Source organism: Aotus nancymaae, unplaced genomic scaffold, assembly GCF_030222135.1.
Source record: "Aotus nancymaae isolate 86718 unplaced genomic scaffold, 86718_ANA_hifiasm-v0.15.2.pri h1tg000029l, whole genome shotgun sequence".
NCBI classification, from domain to species: Eukaryota; Metazoa; Chordata; class Mammalia; order Primates; family Aotidae; genus Aotus; species Aotus nancymaae.
Genome location: NW_026988442.1, coordinates 37,964,413 through 37,980,960, shown reverse-complemented (window position 1 = coordinate 37,980,960; position 16,548 = coordinate 37,964,413). Strand labels below are relative to the sequence as shown.

General features: G+C 56.5%; 1 protein-coding gene across 1 annotated transcript; it reads left to right on the top strand.

Moving 5' to 3' along the window:
• The first annotated feature begins 4,329 nt into the window (after positions 1-4,329).
• CTSZ (cathepsin Z) lies at positions 4,330-16,536 on the top strand. Its single transcript, XM_064382560.1, has 6 exons — positions 4,330-4,472; positions 4,995-5,158; positions 10,131-10,310; positions 13,654-13,804; positions 14,857-15,019; positions 15,910-16,536. The coding sequence occupies exons 1-6, from the start codon at positions 4,330-4,332 to the stop codon at positions 16,018-16,020; spliced, it is 912 nt and encodes a 303-aa protein (XP_064238630.1). The 3' UTR covers positions 16,021-16,536.
• Positions 16,537-16,548: the final 12 nt, after the last annotated feature.

The window sequence follows — 16,548 nt, the reverse complement described above, 5'->3', positions numbered from 1 at the left end:
ACCAGCGCCATGACAGTTCACAGATGCCATGGCAACATCAGGAAGTGACCCTGTATGGTCTAAAAAGGGGAGGAACCCTCAGTTCCTGGAATGGCCCACCCCTTTCCAAAAAACTGCGGAATAATCCGGCCCTTGTTTAGTGTATAATCAAGAAGTGACAGTGAGCATAGTTAGCGGAGTTCCGTTCGCCGCTCTGCCTATGCAGTAGCCATTCTTTTCTTCCTTTGCTTTCCTAATAAACTTGCTTTCACTTTATGTACCTTCCCAAATTCTTTCTTGCGTGAGGTCCAAGAACCCTGTCTTGGGGTCTGGATCGGGATCCCCTTTCCCATAACACAGCCAGGCCAGGATGTGATGCACGGTGGTGCCTGGGGACGGTGACAGGGTGGACTGCACACCTGACCCCCCCATCTGAAGGCCTGCCCCGCAGCGGAATCTGGGTGTTAGCAAGTGCCTCTGATCCACTCACCACGTGGACCAAGAGCAGCTCCTGTAGCTGGTGAGGGACCCGTTGCACCCTGCAAAACCAGCCTAGCCCAGCAAGCACTGCCGGCACCCACCCAAACAGATGCCGGTGTCCAGGATGTGGCTAAACTCAGGTATGTGGAACAATAGGAAATGTCTGCAGCTTGCCGGGGTGTGAGCCAGACAATATGGCACAAAGGAAGGAGGAAAAAAAGAATTTCGAGGCCATTCCACAGTCAACTAAAACTCACCTGTGTTCTCCTCCTCCAGGTTGGGAAGGTGGGCGAGCCCTGGCCTATGTGCACTGATCTTTATTAGAATGAGGAGAAAGATCAGCCTTATTTGTAGAAATGAATAGGCTTTTGTGTCTGTGGCCTTGGATCATGTGTTTTCCAGGAGACTTTGTAGGATTAAAAAAAAAGGGGTCTGGATTTAAACCTGCCACCCAGGATACTTGTGCTGAGCACACCCAAGCAAACCTGCCATCCAGAGGCTCAGGCTTTTCACCAGGAGAATGGAGTCATAGCATCTGCCTCCCAACCCCCACCCCCACCTTACAGCATTGTGCAAAGGATCAAATGTGGCTGCAGAGTCCTCTAGAATGTCATTGGCTCAGCCCTCGGCCCTCAAGCACCACTGGAAGCAGGAATGACTCACTTACCTCCAGGAAGGAAAACCCAGGACAGGTGCCCAGCTTTCCAGGCAAAGTGGTTTCAAGGGAGACGCCTCGTTCTCAATAACTAATTGATTCTGCCCCAAGCTGGAAGGCGGTGGCACACAACTGCTTATTAAGCGCTGCTAGAAGCAATGCTTAGGCAAGCAGGGCCTCAGAGGTACGAAGGTCCAAGTGCCCTGCCCGAGCCTCCTCGGATCTGGGCCCAGATGAGTTGAGTCACCATCCACAAAACCACCTTGCAGGCACCTGCAGCCAAGTCAGAAGGAAGCACACCTTTCAGGTTTCCAGAGTCCCCAAGCTGCTCTGCAGGTGAATCTGCTTTGAAGAGAGAGACACAACTCCCAGCAAGCAGTCGCCAACAAAAAACGGCCAGGGATGGCCTGTCTAGCAGGTTCCCAGAGTGCCCCCTCCTCTTTTTCCAGTCCCAGACACCTCCCGGCTTTATCTGCGTGCCCTTCAGAGAGCTCCTCCGGCTAAACCTCCTTCTGGAATCTGAGTGTGGGTGGGTTTGTGGCCACTCCAACCCCACCCTTCAAAGGAATATGTTTAGAATTTTGCATTGAGTTAAGGAAAAAACAACAAACAAAAACCCAAAACCCCAAAAACCCCAAAAATCGATTTAGGATCCTCTGCTGCACAATTTTAGGAACCCCCAAAATGACACAGCCAGCCAGCTTCTCGGAGCAGTCTGGTAGCCAGACATACGTCCACTCGACCAGAGCCAGGTTCAGAGATGAGGAGCCCCACATCCACTTGGTTTTCTGTTTGACCTATCAGAAGGGGCTGAAGAGGTTAAGTCTCATCAGGACCCCTTCCTTCCTTCTTGGCCTGAAAATGATGATTTCAAATGGCTGGACTCCCGCCCTCTCTTCCTGTTCTTCCATCAGGTTCTGAGCTTGAGTTACTTCTGTGTGAGGGAAGCCCAGGAGCCACAACTTGTCACTTTGGATGTCCTTTTTGTTACCAGCCTAAAAATATCCTTCCCTTTAACCAACTTTCCATAGGGTAAATCTAGACAGTCCCCTCTTTGGAACTCCCCTGATAAATGAAGCCTTGTGCCAGCATTCAGGGCAGGACTGTGAATGCTTATTGTCCTCCCTGACCTTCTCGCCCCTCCTTCTGACCCTTGTCTGTGAGTTTGATTAGCCAGAGGCTGTGCGCTGAAAGCGGGTGATGTACAGGACTTGTGACCAAGCAGGTGCAGCTGTGTAAATTATGTAGACCCAGGTCACAGTGAACCTTGCAGGGCCCCTTGTTCAGCCCTGCCTTACACTTCTGGACTTGGGACCCATGTGACTGCAGGGGTCATGTGCCTGCCTCGCTGGCCCTGCCTGTCATGATAGCTTCTACAGGCTGAACCTGCTCGGAGAGTCTCGGGCCATCTTCAGAGCACCCAGCTCTCCCCATGCTGCAGGGAAGAAAAGCTTACACTTTGGGTGCCTTTCACCCAGATTCAGGGAAGAGGGCCCAGGACATCACAGCTCAGGCATCAGAGGCCAAGCACAGGGGCCCTCCCCTCTCCAGGCTTCTGTTTCTCATGCTGTAGAATGTGCTGCTGGGCTTCACAGCACCCGATCCTGACCGTCGATGGGTACATGGAGGGAGGGGGGACAATGTCTCTTGCCACACAATTTTGTGAGTTCTTAGCTTTTTCTTTCAAAGAGGCCAAAAACTGGCTGCTTTGGTAGATGCCACCTGATGACCTGGCAGGGGCAACTGTGTTTGGGTTTCTTCCACACAAGGACCCAGTTCCTGTAGTCAGGAAGGCCACAGACTTGACCTGGGAGAAAGAACCACCCCCCCAACCACTGGCAATTCTCTTATTCTCTTTCTACTCCTTTTGTGCCAGAGGTTGGGAGGCCTGGCTCCCACCCCCACCGCCAGCTCAACCTGGGGTGCTTGTCCCAGGATGGCCACCCCACGCTGCCTTCTGATCACTGATGGACACTAATGTTTTCCATGAGCAACTTGCCAAAAAAATAGACACATGAGCAGATAGAGCTCTGGGGCCACACTCTGACTCGGTGACTGCTTTTTGGGGAACAAGGACTGACACTTCGGGGATGACAAAGCAGCTTTCAGCCTGGCTCTCCACTCGGACAGTCATGCAGGGATTCCACAGCCACCTCAGCCCTTCCAGGGATGGTCGTGGAAGCTGCTGGAAGTCAAGAGGCAGCCACTGTGACTTCCCCTTGCCCACGAGGCACCCTCAGAATGTGGTGAGCGCCACTGAGGATGGAGAGAGCCCATCAAGCTCATCTGAGGACACTGTGCCAAAGGCCCCCAGCAAGGGCCTGTAAGCCTGGCCCAGAATGCCAGGCCTGTTCTTACCAGAGCAGGAGGCCATGGTGTGGCCCACGGGCCAAGACAGGCACTCGGAGGAGCGGCGGGGAGAGGGGCGCCCTCCTCCAATTGCAAAACCACGTCCTGGGGGTGACTTCTGCTTTTGGTTCCTCATTTGACTGAGAAGAGTTTCGGTCTCAGAAAACCTTTCCAGGCAGCTTTGCAAGTCACGTTGCAGAACTCCTGATGTATGAGCCCAGCGGAATTTTCCTTTAGGGGCATTTTCTAGAAGGATCCCTCTTTCCTTCTCTGCAAAAGGGAACCGTTCCTCCGAAAGGGCCTGGGCCTTGGGGAAAGGGTTTGAAAAGCCAGGCGCGGGCATCTTTCTGCGGCCGCTCCCAGGATCCCTTCCTAGGGGGGGATGTGAGGCTGGGGGCCTCTCTCCAGGGCTCAGGGTCTCGGGAATGCAGGCCAAGGCGGCCCCCAACCCCGAGGCCAGGAACCCCGGCAAATGAGTCCAGCTGGACAGTACCGTGCTCAGAAGGCCACGAGCTCGCGGCGGCCGGCGGCGGGGTCAGGACTGGGGTCTGCCCGGTGGCCTCGCGCCTGGCCCACGAGTTCAGGCGCCCCGGGGCCAGGGTGCTGCTCCGGGCGGGGGCGGGCGAGGTCACCGGGCGAGGTCACCGGGCGGGGCAGGAGCCGCGATGGGACAGCCCCGCCCCGGGGGAGTGTCCCGGCCCGGCCGCCGCCGCCTTAAGGGCCGAGCGGGGCAGGAGCCAAAGCGCGGGGTCGGCCGGGTGCGGGGCGGGATCCAGGGCGAGAGCCGGCGCGGGATCTGGGACCCGGAGCGGGGTCCAGAGCGGGACCTAGAAGCCGGCGCGGGACCCGAGAGCCGGCGCGGGGCCATGGCGGGGCGCGGGCCGGACTGGCGGCCGCTGCTGCTGCTCGTGCTGCTGGCGGGCGCCGCGCAGGGCGGCCTCTACTTCCGCCCGGGCCAGACCTGCTACCGGCCCCTGCGCGGGGACCCGCTGGCTCCGCGGGGGCGCAGGTGGGCGCCGGAGAGGGGAGGCGGCCCTTGGGGGACGGGAGGCCCAGCTCCCGGGCCGGGCGCGCGCTCTGCCTCCTGGGGGTCCTGCCTCGCCACTAGGCCTTGGAAGGTCAGATCCAGCCGCTTCGTTTTGGGGGTCGCTCCTTCTCTTCCACATCCAGGGAGAGCCCTGATGTTTGTGGCGTTGGACAAGCCCCACCTGGCCAGAAAGCCAGACCAGCGCCGCCTCCTCGGCCTCTGGGGATGGCCCCCGTGGCGCGGCGTGGCTAGGGGAGCACCCCGGTTCCCTCGTTTCCAGGGTGCCCTGCCTCCTTCACATTCTGAGGGCCCTGGGGCCTCCTCCTGTGAGGTGGGCCCACACCTGGCTCACACCTGCTGACTGTGGCCCCGCTCCCATGCCCTCAGCTGTTGGGAAGGGTGGGAGGGCCCTACCGAGTGCTTCTTGGGCCCATGGCCCTGGAAGCCGGCCTGGCAGCCCCAGGAGCCCCAGCACTGATCTGCGGGGGGATGTTCTCTTCCCAGCACATACCCCCGGCCTCATGAGTACCTGTCGCCAGCGGATCTGCCCAAGAGCTGGGACTGGCGCAACGTGGGTGGTGTCAACTATGCCAGCATCACCAGGAACCAGCACATCCCCCAGTACTGTGGCTCCTGCTGGGCCCACGCCAGCACCAGCGCCATGGCGGGTGAGTGGCCCCCCCTTGACTGTGGGCCAGGAAAGCCCATCCCGGCTGCCTCTTTATAGGCCCAGTGAGTCAATGCCCGGTCAGCCTGGGCTGGGGTGCTGAGGCCTCGGGGCGGGGGCCTTCGCCCTCTGCCAGGGTGATACAAGCTGGGTCATTCTGTGGGGCCTTTGGGTGATTGGCAGGACTAGGACCGAAGCCCGTGACAAGTGGCTGTCAGGTGCCCTCACTCCCCCAAAGCTTGTGACCTCAGACACTGGGATAGACAGAATGCAAAATCACTGAGTCCCCAGGCTGTAATTGAGGATACAGAGTAAACTGCTTCTTAGAGGAAGGCCTGTCCTGGGCTTGGAATATTAGGTGAGGCTGGCTGGCTACAGCCTATGGCCTAACCTGGCCACCGCCCCCAGCCTGGAAGGTTTCTATCGTAGGCTTTTGGCCGCAGTGGGGTAGGAAGGCTCTCAGCAAAGCGGAAGGGGAAGTTGAGGCCCACCCTGTCGATGAGGCTCTCTGCCCTGCTGTGGGAGAGAAGGCAGAAGGGACAGCTGCAAACCAGCCCCAGGCCCACCCCACAGCATTTGGGAGGGACCCTGCCATCCCCTCTTCAGTCATAGCACAGGGTCCAGGAGCCTGGATTTTCTGGAGATGGGACTTGCGTGGGCTGGGGGTGTGGCCCCACGAGCGCTGTTGCCTCCTCCCTGGCCTTGGTCCTCATGGGTCAGGCCTGCTGTACACCCACGTTGAAAGGATTGACTAGTGTGGCTGCTGCTGTGGGCCAAGGCTGGGGCCATGCGCTTGTGTATGCTCCATCTCACCGACACCTCCTCAATGCCGTGATCGCTTTCAGTTTGCAGATGAGGAAACAGGCTCTTTGCAGGGAGAGCGGGAGGCTTGGGCAGAGTGTGAGTGAAGGCTGAGATTTGAGCCCGGAAGCCTGGGCTTTGTGCCAGGATGTCAATGGGCTTTGTCTTGTGAATGAGGGGTTGGGGTTTGTCTTGCTCCGGGGGTGGGGTCTGGACCCCAGAGCCAGCTAACTGAAGCTGTGCCATCTGTGGCGTCTCCCCCCAGGGGCTGGAACACGCTTTTGACCCTTGGTTCAGAGGTCCCTTGGGTGTGGACAGAGCTGGAAGGTCTAGGAGACCTTGGGCGGGCTGCAGGGTGTGGCTGGGCCTGGAGGCAGAGGATTAGGCAACGTTCGGGGGAGTGCCCAGGCCTTGGAGGGTGGGCGAGGGGGAGGGGAGGATACAAAGATCACCAGGTGCCTGTGGGGAGCCTTGAACTCTGAGAGGCGGTCAGGTGACAAGTTGTGCATCTATGAAGGACTGTGGGTAGGAAGGAGATGGCTTGAGATGGGGGCGGGACCCTGGCAGGGGTCAGCCCTGCCACATTTCCCCAGGGGCCTCACTCTCTGGGCAGATGATGCTTCACCCCACTTTCTCCTGAAACTGCTAACATCTCAGCGCACCCACGCCCTTGCTTCCTCTTTAACTGAGGAATAGAAGCCACCAGAGGGGACTTCCACGGGGCCCCAGCCATCTGCCAGCTGAGGCAGCAGGTCCTCCACTTCTCTTTCCTCCTCTACCCCAGGATAAAATGTCTCGGCCCCTCCCCAAGCCCATCCCTTCCCACGCAGGGAAGCTCTCCCACTGGAAACAAAGGAACACAGAGCCCCTGGCCCCGCCCGCCCCACTTCTCTGCTCCCTGGGGAAATATCCGGAGTCCCTCCACTTCCTCTTCTCCATCCTTGGACCCACTCCAGCCTCAGTCCCACCCCTGCCACACCAGCACTGCTCTTCCCACGTGGGGGCAGTCCCCACATCTCCCTGAAATGCTTCCCTCTCCTGCACCACACTACCCAGCTGTTCCTTCCCCTCTCCCCAGCTGTCGTCTTAGAGTTCTGAGTGTCAGCTTCTCCAGGACCAACCCTTCACCTGAACCCACCTTGACATCCGCCCGCGCACTTGCCCGCTGGTCCGGGCACCTGTCGCTTCCAGCCTCAGCCGTTCAGGTCGGATGGCTCCTTCTACCTCCGTCACCTGAGAGCCCATTTCTTCTCCAGTCCTCCTTGGCCGTCCTTCCGGCTATGTGGGCAAAAGCCTGGACTGGTCCCCAGCTCCTCTGTTTTCTGTCCCTCGTATAATCCACACACAAGTCTTGTCGGTTCTACCTTCGAAGCAGATGCAGAAATCACACGCCGCCACCATCTCCGCCAGGTCTAAGACACGGCGCCCCGCCACCCACTGCCCTCACTGGTCTCCTGGCCTCTGCCCTGCCGTCTCCTCTCAGGCAGCCTCAGTGAGCCTGTGAAAACTCATCAGATCATATGCTTTGGCTGGAAACCCTCCAGGATTCCACTCAGATAAAAGACAGAACCCTCTGGCCTTCAAGAGCCTTCACCACCTTCACCATCTGGCTCCTCCCGGTTCCCCTCTAGATCCCCCACTCCTGCCAGGCACCTCCTCTCTCCCTGAGGTCCTCTGGCTCCCTCCCTCCCTCCTATGGATGTCACCTCAGTGGGGTCTTCCTCAGCCACCTATGCGTGTGACACCCCACTTCCTGAGTCCTCTCCCTGTTGTATTTTTCTTCATGGCACTGTATACTTTGAATGGTTAACAGATGCTCCTTGGTGTAACTGGAGTCACGTCCCAACAACCCCATCGTAAGTTGAAAATACCGTGAGGGGATAATGCGTCTGATACACCCAACCTCCTGCACACTGTAGCTTGGCCTCATCTGTGTTAAACGTACTCAGGGAGCTTGTGTTAACCCACAAGCTGGGTGTGAGTAGTAAGCCCGTTGCTGGATGGGGCTGGCAGGATGAAGGGTTGAGTCTGGCCATGGGAGAAGCCTGTGCACACGTCAGCGGGCAGGTTAGGCCCTAGGCCCGGCCCAGATGCTTCATTCAGGCGTAGACGGAGAGGCCAGAACTGAAACTGCCCACCCACCCGAGCTCTGCCTCTGGACCGGGACTGCTGTTGCTGGGTTGGGTTGAGCAGAGAAGGGAGGGGCTCCAAGCAGGCCCTGGGACGCCCTGCACTGCCAGGTGGGAACCCCAGAAGCGCAGGCAGGAGGTGCTTTTAGAAGGACTGAGCGACCGCTCTGCTGACTGCTGCCCAGGAGAGGTCGGCTCCGATGAAGGTGGAGAGTGACCATTAGCAGAGAGGAAGGGCTGAGGAGGGGCGGGGCAGTAGGGGTCGGGCACCATCTCAAACCATTGAGTAAAGCAGAAAACTGTGACAGTGAGTGGGAGGGACCAGGGTCTCCCACTGTTGTGAGAAAGGCGAGTGTGGGGAGTGCAGGTCTGCACAGAGGGGGCGTGGCTGGCAAGGGGGCGGGGAGGAGGAAGGCTGGAGGGAGCCTAGTGCTTGGGAGGAAACAGGATAGAACCTGGGTTGGTCGAGTGGGAGGGAACAAACCAGCCACCTGCTGCTCCAGAAAGAGCATTTGGGGTGCAGAGCTTGGCAGGCCCAGTGGCGGCAGGATGGGGGTCTGCTCTGGGACTTTTCAGTGATGTGTGAAGCAAGGTCACCAGAGTAGGGCCAGTTCCAGGTCCCTGGCTGGGCGACCGGGAGGAGGCCGGGTGGAGGAGCGGACTGGGGCAGTGTGAGGGAGTCTGGAAGGTGACACAGGAAATGGAGTGGGGTGTGCAGGCTCGGAGTGGGGTGTGCAGGCTCGGAGGGGGGTGTGCAGGCTCGGAGGGGGGTGTGCAGGCTTGGAGTGGGGTGTGCAGGCTCGGAGTGGGGTGTGCAGACTTGAGGGGGGTGTGCAGGCTCGGAGGGGGGTGTGCAGGCTCGAGGGGGGTGTGCAGGCTCGAGGGGGGTGTGCAGGCTCGAGGGGGGTGTGCAGGCTCGAGGGGGGTGTGCAGGCTCGAGGGGGGTGTGCAGGCTCGAGGGGCGTGTGCAGGTTCTGAGGGGGGTATGCAGACTCGGAGGGGGGTGTGCAGGCTCGAGGGGGGTGTGCAGGCTCGGAGTGGGGTGTGCAGACTCGGAGGGGGGTGTGCAGGCTCGGAGGGGGGTTTGCAGGCTCGGAGGGGGGTGTGCAGGCTCGAGGGGGGTGTGCAGGCTCTGAGGGGTGTGCAGGCTCGGAGCGGGGTGTGCAGGCTCAGAGCGGGCTGCTGCGGGCAGAGGGACTCCCTGATCACTTTGCCCCAGGGGAGGGAAGGTGAGGCTGCAGGAGCAGTTCTGACTTGGAGGTGGGGGCAGGAGATGAGGCGTGAGGCAGGTGCAGGGGTTGTCGCTGTGAAGGCAGGGAGGGTGGAGAGTGAGATGACCCTGAACAAGGGCCTGGGTTTCCTTCTCGGATCTGTTTTATTGCATTTGAACATGGGAAGGGAAGCAGGCTGGTCAGAGGTCGCCCTCGGCTCTCCCTGGCTGCACTTGGGATATGTGAGCCCAGGCACCTAGTTGGTGGGGGTATGGACAGCCAGCTGCTGGGAGCCCTCTGCGACCCCCAGGGCCTTCGGGGCAGGGTCCCTGCTGGCCTTCCACAGCCCTGGGGACTGCATCTGGCCTGTCACTGGGGCTGGCGTGACTCCCTGGGCTATACTCGTTCACAGAGCTGACACCTTGGTCCCCTGTCCACGAGGGCAGGGATGGTTTCTCCTGGCTGGCTTTGGCATGGGTGGCTGAGTCTCTGTCCATTGAGCCCTTCATTCAGCCAGCACTTCTCAGTGTCTACAGGGCCAGATGCTGGTGACCACCTGTCTCTGGCCCTGCTCTCATGGCATCTGTAGTCAGGAGGTGTGGCAGACAGGACAGTGTCCAAAGAAGGCCAGGGAAGGCCTCTCTAGAAAGCGACATCTGAGCAGAGACCTCCATGAAGAGGTCAGTGGGGAGAGGGAGACACGGGCAGCTGGGCATGAGCCGAAGGCTGGCCAGGCTGGGCACGCCTGCATCCCGCCCCAGGCATCCAGGTCCTCTCGGGGAAGTGGGTGGAGGGCGGGTGGGTGCTGAGCAGTGGGTGCTGACTGTTGCAGATCGGATCAACATCAAGAGGAAGGGTGCGTGGCCCTCCACCCTCCTGTCTGTGCAGCACGTCATCGACTGTGGTGACGCTGGCTCCTGTGAAGGGGGCAATGACCTGTCCGTGTGGGAGTACGCCTACCGGCACGGCATCCCTGATGAGACCTGCAACAACTACCAGGCCAAGGACCAGGGTAGGCTGCTGCCCTCACCCCCACTCCACCCTACCACCCTCCACTCCCTCCTCCACAGGCAGTCGTGGCTGAGTGCCCAGCCTGACCCCGTGCTCCTCACACTGGTGGGTAGCTGGGGTATCATGGGAGGGCAGAGGTTGCAGCCCCCAGGGGCGCCGGTGCTCTTGACCATGAGGGGTAACATTCCCAGTGCTGGCTCCATCCTCTCCCTGCGGAAGCCCCCTCTGCCAGCTACCTTACACCCACTGGAGCTGGGGAGCAGAAAACAGGAGCCCACAGTCCCTGTTGAGAAGCCCAGTGAAAAAGCCTGATGCAGGAGTGGTCTGAAGAGCATCCTCGGCCACACGTGGCGGCTCACACCTATAATCCCAGCACTTTGGGAAGCCGAGGCAGGCAGATCACTTGAGGTCAGGAGTTCGAGACCAGCCTGGCCAACATGGTAAAATCCCATCCCTACTAAAAACATCCCTCGCCACCAGTGTGGTGGCGCATGCCTGTAATCCCAGCTACTTGGGAGGCTGAGGTTTCATAATCGCTTGACCCCAGGAGATGGAGGTTGCAGTGAGCCGAGATCGCGCCACTGCACTGCAGCCTTGGTGACAGAGTGAGACTCTGTCTCAAAAAAAAAAAGCATCCCCCTCCTGATGGTGTCTCCAGCCCCGTGGAAGGGTCTTGCTCCTGTGCCCCTGTGCCCCTGTTGCTGGCCCTGGGTGTGCTGTCTGGGTTCTGACATGCTGGCATTTTGGTGGCTTTTGGGGCCTTTGTAGGGAAGAGTTGTAGGAGGCCTTGTGGAGGGAGGAGTCTATTTTCCAGGGGCATTGGTGGAGAGCTGGTGGGGAGGGAAGCAGCCATTGACGTGGTTCCTGTTCTGGCGACCCAGGGTCCAGGTCCCGCACATTCAGGTGTGGCTGAGGCCACAGGGATGCTGCATGGATGAGCAGACCCCAGCTGCACGTTCCTTTCAGGCTGCTCCCATTGGAAACCGAAGGAGAGAAAAGTCCAGACCCTAACCCCATAATTGGTAGTTTAGTTTTTGTTTAGTTTTTCTTGTTTGTTTTTTTGAGAGAGAGTTTTGCTCTTATTACCCAGGCTGGAGTGCAATGGTGTGATCTTGGCTCACTGCAACCTCCACCTCCCAGGTTCAAGCAATTCTCATGCCTCAGCCTCCTGAGTAGCTGGGATTACACGCATGCACCACCATGCCTGGCTAATTTTGTATTTTTAGTAGAGACAGAGTTTCTCCATGTTGGTCAGGTTGGTCTCGAACTCCCAACCTCAGGTGGTCCACCCACTTCAGCCTCCCAAAGTGCTGGGATTACAGGCATGAGCCACCACGCCCGGCCAATTGGTGGTAGTTTTAAGCCACCTGACTCAGATCTCCCTCAGCCCGAGCGGATAGCTGGGAAAGGGGAAAGCTCAAAGGCCGCTTGCCCTGCTGTCTCCGCCCCTCCCCCAGGCCATATATATAGGCTGGCCCCAGCACCCTATGCGCTCTGACGTGGCGGAGGCTCCTCTGGGCACTACCCTCTGCTAGCGGGGCTCCCTTACTTTGCCTCTCCAGCCTTATTGTTCAGCCAGAAAGAATTCTCCTGGATTGGTCAGGTGAGTCCTTTGGGAAGGGGGACAGATGAAGGCACAGAGGGAAGGGCGGTCAGATGGCTCTGGAAGCAGGAAGCAGGTATCAGGTGGTCTCCAGGGCCACACCCAGCCCACTCCACCCCAAACTGCTCTGGGCCGGCCGAGGGCAGGCCCCTCTAACCCACCCAGCTTGATGGGCTGATGGAGGTCCTCAGAAATCTGATTGTGTGACTGGTGACCACGGTGGCCCATGCCTGTAATCCCAGCACTTTGAGAAGCTAAGGTGGGTGGATCACTTGAAGCCAGGAGTTTGAGACTAACCTGGCCAACATGGTGAAACCCTGTCCCTCCTAAAAATACAAAAAAATAGCCGAGCGTACTGGCATGCACCTGTAATTCCAGCTACTCAGGAGGCTGAGGCAGGAGAATGGCTTGAACCTGGGAGGTGGAGGTTGCAGTGAGCCAGGATTGTACCACTGAACTCCAGCCTGGGTGACAGAGAAAGACTCTGTCTCCAAAAAATTTAAAAAACCTTATTGTGATAAATAGTCTTGTCTTTGTAGTATGAGCAAATGTGGCCACAAATCCACCATTTTCCCTGGCACTGTGCACTTGGTGTGCAAGGAACAGATTGAACCAGCATCTCAGCCTCAAGGGGCTCGTGGTCCTGCAGGAGGAATCCGGACAGATGTCTAACTATGATGGAAACAGGTCATGCCAAAGCAGTGAATGGCAGGCCGAGGGCCGCCATGTGGGTGGGGTGAAAAGTGGGAACACGGCGGCTCTGAGCCATGCAAAACCAAGAGCTGCACTTTTAAAAAAATTTATTTTTCTGTAGAGATGGGGTCTCACTCTATTGTCCATGCTGGTCTCAGACTCCTGACCTCAAGCCATCCTCCTGCCTTGGCCTCCCAAAGTGCTGGGATTACAGGTGTAAGCCACCACGCCTGTCCTCTTTTTTTTTTTTTTTGAGATGGAGTCTTGCTGTGTCACCCAGGCTGGAGTGCAGTGATACAATCTCAGCTCACTGCAACCTCCACCTCCCAGGTTCAAGCAATTCTCCTGCCTCAGCCGCCTGAGTAGCTGGAACTATAGGCACCCACCACCTCACCTGGCTAATTTTCCTACTTTTAGTAGAGACAGGGTTTCGTCATGTTAGCCAGGCTGTTCTCGAATTCCTGACCTCAGGTGATCCGCCCACCTTGGCCTCCTAAATTGCTGGGATTACAGATGTGAGCCACCATGACTGGCCCTCTGTGTGTGTGTGTGTGTGTGTGTGTGTGTGTGTGTGTGTGTTTAAGCCTAATTCTTGATAACCTCTTAAGTTGAAATAACAAGAAAATTAAAATTTTTTTTGGTCCCCTCAGCATGGGCACAGAAGAAAATGCTTTTTTCTTTTTTTGTTACCCAATGTATTGGCCTATTTATTCGCCAGCCAGCAATAGAATCATTTTATTAAGTGCTAATCATTTGATTACACTCCATTTTCAGCTATAAAGTATTATGGAAAAAGGCGATCTCCTGAGTGCCTACTATGTGCTAATTAATGTCTGTCTCTTTTCTTCTCTGGCAAGGGGAAAGGCTTTTCATAACTTCCTGACAGCTGAAAGAAGGGCACCATTAAGCAGCACCTAATAGCCAGATGATTTCTGTTCTTAGCTAATGAGTGGCAGGCTGCGTGAGAAGAGTGGAGAGTGGGCTTGGCGTGCTTGTCAGTGGGTTCATGAGGAGACGGCCTCATGCTGACTTTTTTGCTCTCCCCCAGAGTGTGACAAGTTTAACCAATGTGGGACATGCAATGAATTCAAAGAGTGCCATGCCATCCGGAACTACACCCTCTGGAGAGTGGGAGACTACGGCTCTATCTCTGGGAGGGAGAAGATGATGACAGAAATCTACACAAATGGTCCCATCAGGTGAGGAGCGGTCCCACGGGTGAGAGGTCCCGCAGGTGACAGCGCCAGCATGTGCTCACGCAGGTACACATGGCTACATTCTTCACCACTCTCCTTCTGGCCCGTTGTTTTTACTAGGCTCAAGATAGCCAACCACATCATTTCCTAAGAACTTCAGTTTTCTCAGAGGTGAAACTGAGCTGATAGCAAGTCTGCCTTTGAGGACTGTTATGTGAAATGTGGATGAGACACTCCCCAAGCTGTACTGAGGGCGGTGGTGTTGGGAGTAGTTTCACCAGGGAAGGCACTATGTGAATAACAACAGAAGTTGTTGTTGTTTTTGAGACAGAGTCTAGCTCTGTCGCCCAGGCTGGAGTGCAGTGGCTCAATTTCGGCTCACTGCAAAGTGCCTCCAGGGTTCAAGCGATTCTCCTGCCTCAGCCTCCTGAGTAGCTGGGATTACAGGTGCCCACCACCATGCCCAGCTAATTTTTCTATTTTTAGTAGAGACAGGGTTTCACTGTGTTGGCCAGGCTGGTCTCAAACTCATGGCCTCATGATCAACCTGTCTCGGCCTCCCAAAGTTCTGGAATTAACAAATGTAAGCTACCCCCTGGCCTACAACAGAAGTTTATCTGGAATCATCAGATATGCATTATCTTAGTTGGGTTTACACAACTTTTTTGCCATATCAGATTTTTTTTTTTTTTTTTTGGCGACACAGTCTCACTCTTGTCACCCAGGCTAGAGTGCAGTGGTGTGATCTTAGCTCACTGCAGTCTTGACCACCTGGGTTCAAACAATCCTCCTGCCTCAGCCCCCTCCCCAAGTAGCTGGGACTACTGTCACACACACCACACCCAGCTCATTTTTGTATTTTTTGTAGAGGTGGGGTTTTGCCATCTTGCCTAGGCTGGTCTTGAACTCCTGGACTCAAGCTATCTGCCTGCCTCGGCCTCCCAAAGTGCTGGGATTACAGGCGTGAGCCACCATGCCTGGCCATATCAGATTATGTATAATTATGGCAAATTCTCTCAATTTAAAGTGGTAATTCTTTACCTGCTTGCTCTCAGCTGTGGAATAATGGCAACAGAAAAGTTGGCTAACTACACCGGAGGCGTCTATGCCGAATACCACGGCACCACCTTCATAAACCACGTCGTTTCCGTGGCTGGGTGGGGTGTCGGCGATGGGACTGAGTACTGGATTGTCCGGAACTCGTGGGGTGAACCCTGGGTAAGATGTTTTCATTTTCTTAAGGTCGTTCCTAGAAAAAGCATCCTGGTACTCCTCTCCCTTGAATGGTTCTGTTTAAAACCATTAGTTTAAAACCGTGGCCTTGACAGAGGGTTCCTTGCTGCAGCTGTCTTAGCCACTGAGTGAGTGGCTTTTGGGGCCAGACCCTTCTTCTTTGTCCTGTGCGGCTGCCACTGTCCTGTGCATGTTGGGTTCTCAGCAGCAACCCTGGCCCTCCACCCTAGATGACTCCCCGCAATCCCAGTGTGACCAAAACTGTCCAGATGCTGCCTGGTGCCATGGGGAAGTCCCTGTGAGCTCCGCTGGAGGAGCTCTGCCACCCTCTTCCTTTACAACCAGCTCATTCGTTTTCCTATCATGATTTTTGGGCCGCCCTAAGTAATACTGTGTAGATTTTTCAAAAATACTCTTGAGTTGGGCCAAAAATCCAGGAGCGATAAATTAACTGGCAGACCTAGTCTTAGTCATTCAGTTTAAGACACAGAAATTCATTATTTCGAAATGGGGGAAAGTGGCTCCTGTGGAAGTGAAGAAATCCCATAGTTTTTACTAGGTGGCTACTAGTGGGGGCAGCAGCAGCTGGAGGAGTCATCGCTCTAGAGCCAGCATGTTTTGTTAGATGATTCACTGTTGGCATAGAGGGCCCTCATGTTAAACGTTAACCAAGTGAAATATTTCACAAAAGGTATTTCAGAACAGGGGTCATGGGAAAGCTGAGGGGTAGCTGAGTGGGTTGTCTGGATGCCCCAGGCTGGGCTGAGGGATGGAGGCAGAAAGCAGCAGGCAGGTTATGAGAGCAGCAGGGGCAGCAGGGGTCAGGGGAAGGGGACGGCTGCAGAGGGGCTGATGGGCAATCACACTTCTCACAGGGCGAGAGAGGCTGGTTGAGGATCGTGACCAGCACCTATAAGGATGGAAAGGGCACCAGTTACAACCTTGGCATTGAGAACTACTGTACATTTGGGGACCCCATCGTTTAAGGCCATGTCACTGGAAGAGCAGTTTTTTAAAGAAAATGCATCGTGAGCCACGAGGGGATCCTGTGATTATGTGCGCCAGGCTGGCTGGCAGGAACAGGGGCGACTATCAATTTTGGACGGCTGGGATTTAGAAGGAGCGCCTGTCCACATGAGGACAACGTGGTACTGGCTGAGACTACATTCCTGAGAGTTGAAAATGGAATGACTTCTTATAACACTGGCACAGGACAGCTCCGCCTCACAGTGGCTGCAGTCAGCTACCTGGCAAAGAAGTGACCTGCAGGACAGGAAATGATGGGACCTCACTTCTTCAGTAGAGGGCTTGATATTTTGTATTTGCCAACTGTGGCCAACGATATGGCATTTAAGAGGTAGAACAGTTCAGACTTATCACTGGTTCTCATGTCACTTTGGAATCAGTCTGCAGCTGAAAGTACCTTGGTCGGGGAGGGAGGAAGGGAGATGGCTGTTTCAGATCGCCCAAGAAATGAATAAAAAGTATCTGGCTCCACACAAGACTGAGGCTGA